The sequence below is a fragment of the Pezoporus occidentalis genome, unplaced genomic scaffold, assembly GCF_034315485.1.
Source record: "Pezoporus occidentalis ecotype Australia unplaced genomic scaffold, CSIRO_AGI_Poc_V1 ctg32, whole genome shotgun sequence".
NCBI classification, from domain to species: domain Eukaryota; kingdom Metazoa; phylum Chordata; class Aves; order Psittaciformes; family Psittacidae; genus Pezoporus; species Pezoporus occidentalis.
In genome coordinates, this window is record NW_026915158.1 from 3387428 (window position 1) to 3396919 (window position 9492).

The 9492-nt window shown below is 43.0% G+C and overlaps 1 protein-coding gene across 3 annotated transcripts in view; it reads left to right on the plus strand.

Annotated features, from left to right (window-relative positions):
* The window catches only part of LOC134168675 (cohesin subunit SA-2-like), a 58585-nt gene extending 49383 nt beyond the window's left edge, over positions 1-9202 (plus strand). For all 3 annotated transcript variants that reach the window (XM_062628648.1, XM_062628650.1, XM_062628649.1), the window contains exons 29-33: positions 24-152; positions 4078-4268; positions 5430-5604; positions 6579-6672; positions 8185-9202. In XM_062628648.1, coding sequence (XP_062484632.1) covers positions 24-152; positions 4078-4268; positions 5430-5604; positions 6579-6672; positions 8185-8193 — 598 coding nt within the window. In that variant the 3' untranslated portion in view covers positions 8194-9202. The remainder of the gene's footprint in view (positions 1-23; positions 153-4077; positions 4269-5429; positions 5605-6578; positions 6673-8184) is intronic.
* The last annotated feature ends 290 nt before the right edge of the window (positions 9203-9492 follow it).

The window sequence follows — 9492 nt, forward strand, 5'->3', positions numbered from 1 at the left end:
CTTTTTTTTTCCTATTCCAATAGGGAAGGGATTGAATTTGCTTTTCAAGGAGCTAATGGAGTACATGGAAAATGCTTGCCTCCTAACTTGAGCTTTCTGTTAATCATCAGTGAATTTTCCAACAAGCTGCTAAAGCCAGACAAAAGACTAGTGTAAGTTAAGTTCTTGTACATTGTCATACACAGTTTGCTTTGTGTATCCCTGTACATGGGACACTTGACCTTCAGTGTTGCAGAAGTTGCTCGAGGGCTTTTCAGAGAACCTTTGAAATCAATCTGCCCCTGAGGCTGTTAGCTTGAAGACACTTGTTGGGTTTTGCAGTAGGAGTTATTTCAGATTGTACATGCAGTATGCATTCTAGTTAATTTCTAGACATAGTTGTGGCCATGGATGGCAATTCTTCTGTAGGAAAGACAATGTTAATTTGGTGGAAGAGATCTGCAGTTTGACTGGCTAGTGGTGGAGTGGCAGGACTGTTTTTCTGAACAGAAAAGTAAAGCAGAAAAGGTGGAGGAAGAGAGTGCCCAGATCATTATTTTGTGATGACATAATTCCACAGCTTCCAAGCTCAATTATGTGAGTTCCACGGGAATGTATTTGGAATAGAAATACACATGACACTATTCATAATGCGGACGTTTAAGTTCAAGAATTTACTATTTATGGGGGAATATGCCCTGATCTAGTTGGGCATATGTTATACAGTGGTTTAAATATTTATATTTAATAATATAACAATGCTATCTTTATTTTGACATCATGGGGAATTATGCATCTGCACGGAGAGATGTATTATTATGTCTCTTACTCTCTTCTTCACCTGCCTCAACTTAAGTTATTTTTGAGATGGAAGTAATGTTCTTCCTTCTATTTGTCCTTTGTCATTACTTCCCAAGTCAGTGCTGCTTCTGTGGGATCTGGATCTCTGCACTTCAGTCTGCTGTTTACAGGCACTGTAAAAAACTATTGCAAAATATGTAACAGGTATTTCCATTTTCCTGAGAGCATATTTGAGGACACAGGAATGTAAGATGAAACATGAAGATGCTTCTGCCTGTTTGAATTTCTGAGCAAATCACCCCAGTACCTGACAAGAAAAATTCCACTTTGAAGAAGTCAGCAGAAATGGAAAAAAAAAACAATCTGCTATCATGTCTTGATGAGCCTTGTGTAACTTGTTTGCTCCTGTGTCGCTTTGTCTTAAATTGGAGGATAACTTCCATGAGTGTCATCAAGCAGTTTTTATATAACAAGGGCCAAGAGTGGTAAAATGTCTACTTTCCTGTTATTTTACATGACAAACACAATTTAATAATAATTGCCAGCTACCCAGACAGTGTATTTTGAAAAATTAACTCAAACCCAAAATGCAGAATACAGAAGAAAAGTATTTGACATATTCTGATTGCAATTCCTGGTAAATCTGTTATGGATAATCTGTGGGTAGTGGTAACTTCCCTTTATATTCTTGCATTCCTCTCAGAGAGGATCTTCGAGATCTGTGACTAGAATTGGCTTTCACAGAACCATAGAATCACAGAATGGTTTGGGTTGGAAGGCACCTTAAAGCTCATCCAGTTCCAACCCCCTTGACATGGGCAGGGACACCTTCCACTAGACCAGGTTGCTCAAAGCCCTGTGCAGCCTGGCCTTGAACACTGCCAGGGATGGGGCAGCCACAACTTCTCTGGGCAACCTGTGCCAGTGTCTCACCACCCTCACAGGGAAGAACTTCTCAAAGTCTAATCTGAATCTCCCCTCTTTTGATATAAAGCCATTTCACCTTGTCCTGTCCCTACACACCTTTGTAAAAAGTCCCTCTCTGGATTTCGTGTAGGCCCCCTTTAGGTACTGGAAGGCTGCAATAACGTGTCCCCAGAGCCTTCTCTTTTTGAACAGCCCCAACTCTCAGCCTGTTCTTACTGGGGAGGTACTCCAGGCCCTGTTTTGTACAGTTTCTGTGCAACTCTGTCCATGTTGCCTGCATTTAAAGAGCTGTTATAATCTCTGTGGCGACACTTGAGCAATGAGTAGATTTCTGTTAATCTATCCTTGAATAACTTTGTCATTTCATTTACCTCCAAGGAGTAACTTTTAATTAAACAAGAGGAAAATATTTCATCATTGAAGTAGGCAGATTTAAAGTTAACCCCCAACAATTTTTTCCTAGGGCTATATTTAACTTCTTCACTAGAGGGATATATTCCAGAAGTATATTCCTGAATGTATTATTAGATACATTCAGGTAGGTTTATTCATTGAAAACTTTTGTGGGAAATACAGAACCTAGCAAGGAATGCACTTTGGCTTCAGTTCTTAATGCTTTGGACCTCCCCCCTGCTGCTGGGAACAAATGGGAAACAATAAAATTCACAAGGGGGGGAAATAGCAATTCTATCCACAAGTACATTCAGACTAAGTTTCTAGAGTAACAGTTTCTATTCTGGGAGTCCTAAAATGCCTTGCAGGGGCTGGAGATTATATTTCCTCTTAGAAATATTTAGGTTTAGCACCATCATAAATTACTGGGTGGAATGTTTTAGGTCAACATGAACTTTTAGAAATAAACATCTGGTTATTTTCATTTTTATTATTAATCATGGGATTGATGTCCAGGTATGTATGTTAACATATGTGAATGTACCTGTAACAGATGAGATGCAGAATATGGGCATTTGTTAGAAAGGAGTATATTTCAACACCATCAAAGTATATGGATTTTAACCTCCTTCCCTGTAATTGCCCAGGCTGTAGCAGTAAAATATTGGACTTGTCAATTGCTCTGTGCCACAAAATGCACACAAGAAATGAATTATTGAATAACAAGCAGCATGAGGGGCCTGATTCCTGAATCAGTAGGAGTCTTTCCATTGACATTGATAGCAGTTGGATTAGACCCTAAAAATGTAATTACAATACATGCTTGTTTGAAATCAACAAATTCCATTACCAGGGTTGCTTGATCCCTGGGCCCCCCCGGAGTCCAGGGCTGTAATTGTTTCGGAGTCGGTGCTTACTCTAACCTCTTCCCAGCACCAGTTTTCTTGTTTTGCAAACCAAATGAAATGTCTGATATTTTCCAGGCCACACTCCTAATCAAAGAAAGAATAATATACTCCACAGGCTGGCATTAAAACCATCACTTCTGGTATTTGCGAAAGTGGGGTCCATTTTAACAACACTGGGCTTGATTTTCAAAGTGACGAGCTGTAGCTGAAATGTAGTGAATATCCAGTTTCTAATCCTGAGTCAGACTTTGTTTTTCTTACTGTTATGAAGTAGGATTGGGTCAGGAATGTCCTGGTTTTTGAGAAGAAGGCTTGAAGGAGTCCTCTCTGCTGCAGAAGAGGTGATGGCTTCATCTGGAATTCAGGGGGGCCTAATGTCAAGCTTCCGGATTGGATCAGGCAGAACAGGGATTTGAACTAATGTTTCCCACACCCTGTGTGTTGTAATTGTAGAGCTATTAGCTGCATCTTTCAGACACTTGACATTTTATTTGTAACCTGAGAGAATTGGATTGAATTTGAGATGATACTATAGAAAAGTGGCTTAATTGGTTGTTCTTGTTTTTAGTTTTGACAAAACAGGCACTCATGGCATAAATCCCCCATTTCCCAATGTGCTATCCTGTTGAACCACAAGGAACATCTCTCATCTGGGATCTCTTGCATTGCAGTCTGTGACACAGAAAAGGGCCACCAGGACAAGAGGTGCATCCTTGCAGAGTTCTGCTCTGTTGAAACTGCTCTTCGCAGCAGCAACTGACAGTGACTTTTCCTGCACAGGCAATGCATTCTAGTGACTGATGTAATTCTGTGATTCCTGTGGATCTAGTATTGTTTCTAATGCTTACATTCAAGCACCCTTTTAGCTTTGAAGGCCTCTGCTATTTAAATATTCAGATATTTCAGAGATGTCGGATATTTCTGAGAAAAGGAATGCCCTTTCTTTTTCTCTGACAGTTCTGTCTACACCTTTGGAGAGCAGAGGGAAAATGCCTTCCTAGCAATTACTTCCTAAATATTGAGGGGAAAGGTACTGAGTTTTCTTATGCTTGTTTTTGGTTTCCTCCAGGTATGCTTACTTACAGAGGTACGTAGCAGAACCACTGCCTTGCAGAGGAGACGAATGGCAGCCATTGATTTGGTACAGGAACTCATTATTGGCAAATGAAGATGAGGAGAACTCTGTGCTTGGCAGTTCAGGAGAGTGGTCCCCTGTGGGCACATCTAAGACATCTTCTTTTAAAAGGAAATTGTCTAATGGTATGAAAGCTTCCCTGTTCTGGACCAGCTGTATTTGCACTGTCCCAGCTAAAATGCACTTCATGCTTTGCATTAGCAGTGCCGCAGTGTGCTGGAAGTTGTGGACTTTACAGTTTGAACTGTGGTTTTTGCCTTCAGCTGTGTTGCTGTTAAAGGTCTTGTCATCATTCAATAGCAGTAAGGTTGGTCTGGAGACTTTGAGTGAGCCAAATTCAGGTAATCATAGAATCACAGAATGGTTTGGGTTAGAAGGCACCTTAAAGACCATCTAGTTCCAAACCCCTGCTACTAGACCAAAGCCCCATCCAACCTGGCCTTGTACACTTCCTTTGATGGGTAGCCACAAATTCTCTGGGCAACCTGTTCTGGATGAATTCTCTGTACTGAGCTCTGGCATTTGTCTGTGCTGTTGAGACTTGGTTCATTGCTTTTAATTGTTAAGAGCATTGTTGCTTTAGGCCCTGTAGATAATTGAGACAGGAGAGGTATTTCTAGAAGTTGATTCAGAACATTAACCCAGATGATCTGAGCCAAATCATCTGCTAGGGTCCTTGAATTTCTAGGGAACCTGTAAAATTATACTCCTAACTTAAAGAGTTACAGTTAGGTGGGCTGCATCCAGGCTTTAGCAGCTCTCATGGACTTCCAATCCATAATGAGGTATTCACTGCATGGGTATGAAGGGACTTGTTTAAATGCAGTAAAGCCATTATGGAAACAATTGCCAGTAAAAATGCAAAGTGCTGTAGACACATGCAGTTTTGTGTGGAGGACGGGCAATTTTCCCAGAGCATCTTTTAGTTTCTTTCTCATCCTTTCTCAGAAATGTTCTTTTCAGTGACTTGCCTTCATCAGGCTTGTTCCTATGTGTCCCAAAGGCCCTCTTTTCTGGAGGGTTATATAAACTCAACAATACTGATAGCACTTATGGACTGGGGCCGAGATCATACCTCTAGATTGCAAAAATGACCAGTGGGCAAAATAAATGGATTATCTTGTTTGTGGCTTTTAGCTGGCTCCTTTAGAAGCAAATGCTTTGCTCCAGGTCTCCCTTTGAGCCTGGCCCAATTGCTTCACTGCTGTGGGGAGCATGTTGGAAAGATCAGTCTTGAGTCCTCTGAGGGGAGGCTGAAGCACGAGTCTCTTCACTGTCTGTTACAGGGTCTTTGCCTGAAACCAGCCAGACTGAGGCCACAAGGAAAGCTCCAGAACCACACTGTGCTTCCCAGCTTGCCTCTGCAGCAGGCAAGAGCAGGAAGAGGTTGAAATCCCAAGAGGTGCACTTGCAGGAACAGTTGCCATTCCTCTGTCCAGGAGGACTGCGTGGAAGATACTGGTGAGACTGTTATGTCTTAAAAGCACCTTCACTTGTACTGACACTTGGGGTCTCTATCCACCTCTGCTTCTGCTCTTTGTAATGCTTTCAGGGTGTGCGTCCCTCCTGTCTGTCTTACGGGCTGTGTCCCACAGACAGGTTGGCGTTTCTGTTTCCTCAGTGCAGTATTTACATTTACTGCTTTAGCCTGATTGTCCCCCAGGGCTTCCGAACGTTTTTGGACAATATCGAGTGTGAAGGAAAAAAAAAGGCAAGGGAGGAGGAAGGCTCCCTGTCCCGTTCTCTGTCTCTGTCCCTAATTAGAGGCCTGTTGTGTTGGTTACTCCCTGGCTGTTTGCTGCAGCTGCACAATGAGTGTTTTCTGCTTCTCTGGAAACGAAAGAGGATTTTTGTGTCTGCAGATCTGCTGGCAACCACTGTGTAACTGGTGACTTTCTTCTAGATGTGCATGTCTGAATGCTGTTAAAACCTCACAGAACTTGGGTGAAAGACAGGTATTGCAGGATTAGGGAGTCTGGAGTCTACTTTTGAACTCTCTAAAGTACTCAGAATGCTCAGTTGGGGTATTTTGCTTCAATACTCTTCACTTACTGAGGTGTTAGGTGTCATTTCCCATGTTAGGTTACAAGACAAAATACAAATCCCAGGAAGACACATGCTTTTCCAGTTTTTGGGACACTTGTTGAATGGACCTCGTAAACACAAAATAGAACAAAAATGTATTAAATGAAAATGAAGAAGGTAGCCCCTGTTTAAATGAATGTTTTGTTTCTGAACTGCTTTATTGGCATTTCTGCAGCATGACCTCTTTCGTACTTGGGGAATACTGGGCCAGAAACTTTGGCCTACCTTAACATGAATATCTCGGCAGCACATCTTCATATGTGAACTACTCTGCCTTAAGCACACTTGTGCAATGTGCAGCCTCTGTTAGCAAGTTTGTCAAGACTTGTTTTTTTCCCTCCCCCCCCCAGCAAAGATGAGATTAAGGCAGAAGAGGTCTCAGAGGAGGGTCAAGCAGAGGACACAGCTGAAGATGTCGATGTTGATGTGGTTGGTGCAGACCAGGTAATTTCAGCTTGATTTTTCCATCTCTGAGGACAGCTGTGGTTGAGATGAGTGAATGTGAGTTCAGAGTCTCATGAATACCCATCTAGCAGCACTTCTGTGGCCCCTTTGGGGGTGAGAAAAGGGATTTTCCCCTCTTCCCTTTCCAGCTGCAGCTGCAGTCTCCTTCTTAGCTGCAGTCTCCTTCTTCAGCTTGATCTGCATTTTTAAGGCAATTCTTACTGTAGCATCTAGACATCCTTCAGCACACTGAGCTCCAGCTTAAGATGCATTAAGAGGAGGATCTGGTTTCCTCTTTACCCATACTTTGAAGTTTCTTGATTAAGAGCCATTTGCTGCAGTTGCTTCATGCTACTGACACATTATGGAGATGGCACGGCTGCATGGCCTGCAGGGAATGTCTGCAGGTGTTTGCACTGTGCTCTTTAGATCGAAGCAGTTGGAATGTGTCTGATCACTGTTCAGCTCAAGGCTCTTGCTGGAGCCTCCCTTGTTTCTTGCCCTTTTCCAGTCAAGGCTGGAATTGTCCCCAGACCAGCTGCAGATTTGAAGGGAAGCACGTGGAACCTTGTGGGCTTGGAGAGGCAGCCAGCGCAGCCTGGGGGGTTGTCTGGTGGGCACTGATTGCCTTTGGGGTCACAGAAAAGTTTGGCAAGACTGCAGCTGTCTGCCTGGGTCTGAGCTCAGCCCTGGAATGGGTACTTGCAGCTTCCCTTTGGACCAAGGGGTTGCAGGGACTCAAACATGGTGTTGTACACCAGGAGTCTTGTAGCAGTGACTATGGTGAAAGGGAGGAGGGGGTAAAGAGACCCTGAAATTTCCCGTGCTGCAGCTACTCTAAGTCCTCCCATCCTCTAAGGCTTTGCTGTGTCAACCTTTGCAAGGGGCTGAGCGGTTCCTTTAGGTTTCTCTCCTGTATGTCCCCTTGCTCTCTGAACTTCTCATGGAATGTACACCCAGTGTCTTGCAGACAGGTTTTGCCCTGAGTCAGCAACCCCTTGGTTTCCAGTGACTCTGGTTACCTGGAATATAACAGCCACTATTCAAGGAGTTTGTAAATGAGTTTTTCCTGTGAAGATGAGCAAATGGTTCCTTTTTGTATTTGAATGGTGGGGGTTTTGTTTAGAGAGGACTAGAAGGAAAAAAGGGACTTTTTCAGTCATATGCCTGTTAAAATGTAGACTGTTTGTTTGGACTGCTTGGAGCAGCTCCTATTGAAGATAGGTAATAAAAGAATTTTAATCCATGGCCCGAGACTGGAGCCATGCAGAAAATGCAATACTTATCCAGTATGTGGCCTTTCTCTCTAATGCCTTTTCTGCACGCCTTGTGGTATAGAAATGCTTATTTCCTTTTGTGGAAGCCAGACATAATGCTTTCCAAGAGCTTGCTCTAGCCAAGCTGCTAGGAGGTTTGATGCTGCATACTTTGATTCCGTATGTTCTCTTATGTGATTTTTTTATTCACAGTATGAGACTGGTTTAATCTTCTTTCTTTTTTCTTCTGGTATAGGACAGTTAAGACACTGAGAGGATAAATGGGAGTGGAGAACACGCTACCATTGCTTTCTGCAAATTGTTTAACTGAAAATGGGGTTGTGATAGCATTGACCAAGGCAGCAGGAGACGTGTGTCAATCCAAATCACTGCCTATGGGCTCCCTTCAGAAGCTGGTGCTGACACTGTGGTTGGTTTCTCCATGTTGCTGTATGTGAGTGTTACCAATTTGGCTGTTGCACCTATGAGGTTGCGGGTGTTATGAACATCATTCATTGCTCAGTTGCATCTTGGTCCCTGACGCTGCCCTGGAGAAACTCCCAACCTAAAGCTTAGAATCAGGGTATTGAGTCAAAGGCTGTATAAACTAGGTGAGGCAAACTTGCTCAAACCAGTTCAGTGGCAGCATTCTGAGAGTATATTGATTGCCATTTGAGATAACCAAGATGGACATCTAGTTGTTTCCTCCTACATGATGCTGGGAAAAAAGGAGCCTGCCCCACTGCAAGCACTATAACCTGCTGGGTGACAGCAGGTGACCTGTCTGTGCTATTTCCTGCTTGTGCAATGGAAAACCTGGATTGAATCACCTGAAAGTATTTCTAAATTCCAGTGGTGGTGGTGGTGGTGGTGGTGGTCTGTGGAGATTGGGACATGTTCCCAGGAGGTTTGCATCAAGGCTTCTAAGTAACAAACAAACAGTAGGCCAGTTAATCAAGTATTTTCCTCTGGAAGAAATCGTTCAGAGTGATCATGTGGTATTTACTTGGGAAATATAAAGCCTGAAAAAACAATGTAAATAGCCTGTAAATATGGTCCTTCAAACGGAGTTTTTCAGTGATGATTTGACAATGATCTTCATGCCAAGAGTGTTTCAGGGGCAGTAGGCTAGGGAGTGCTGACTGCCCCTTTGTCACCACTCCATGGAATTGTACATTGCATTAATCCAATCAGCTTTTTTTTTTTTTTTTAATATATATGTATATATATTTGGATTGTAACTGTAAAATAAATGACAGAATTATTGCCAGCCATTAGTACTGAATGTGCCAGTTCTATTCCCCCACTGAGCCTGGAGGAAGAACAGCAGCAGTGCTGCAAGCCTTCTGGTGTACCCTGTTACTAAGCAGACTGAGATGGGAGCTCTCATGGACATGGGAGTGAAAGCCATGAATGGCTCCTGGTGGTTATCAGCTGTCCTGAAGTGGCAGTGGTAAAACCATGAGGGTTCATTTTTGCACAGTTAGTTAAGCATGCAGTAGGTGAACATCAGGGAGAGGTGGCACTGCACAACATGGTGCTGATTTCACACACATCACCTTGT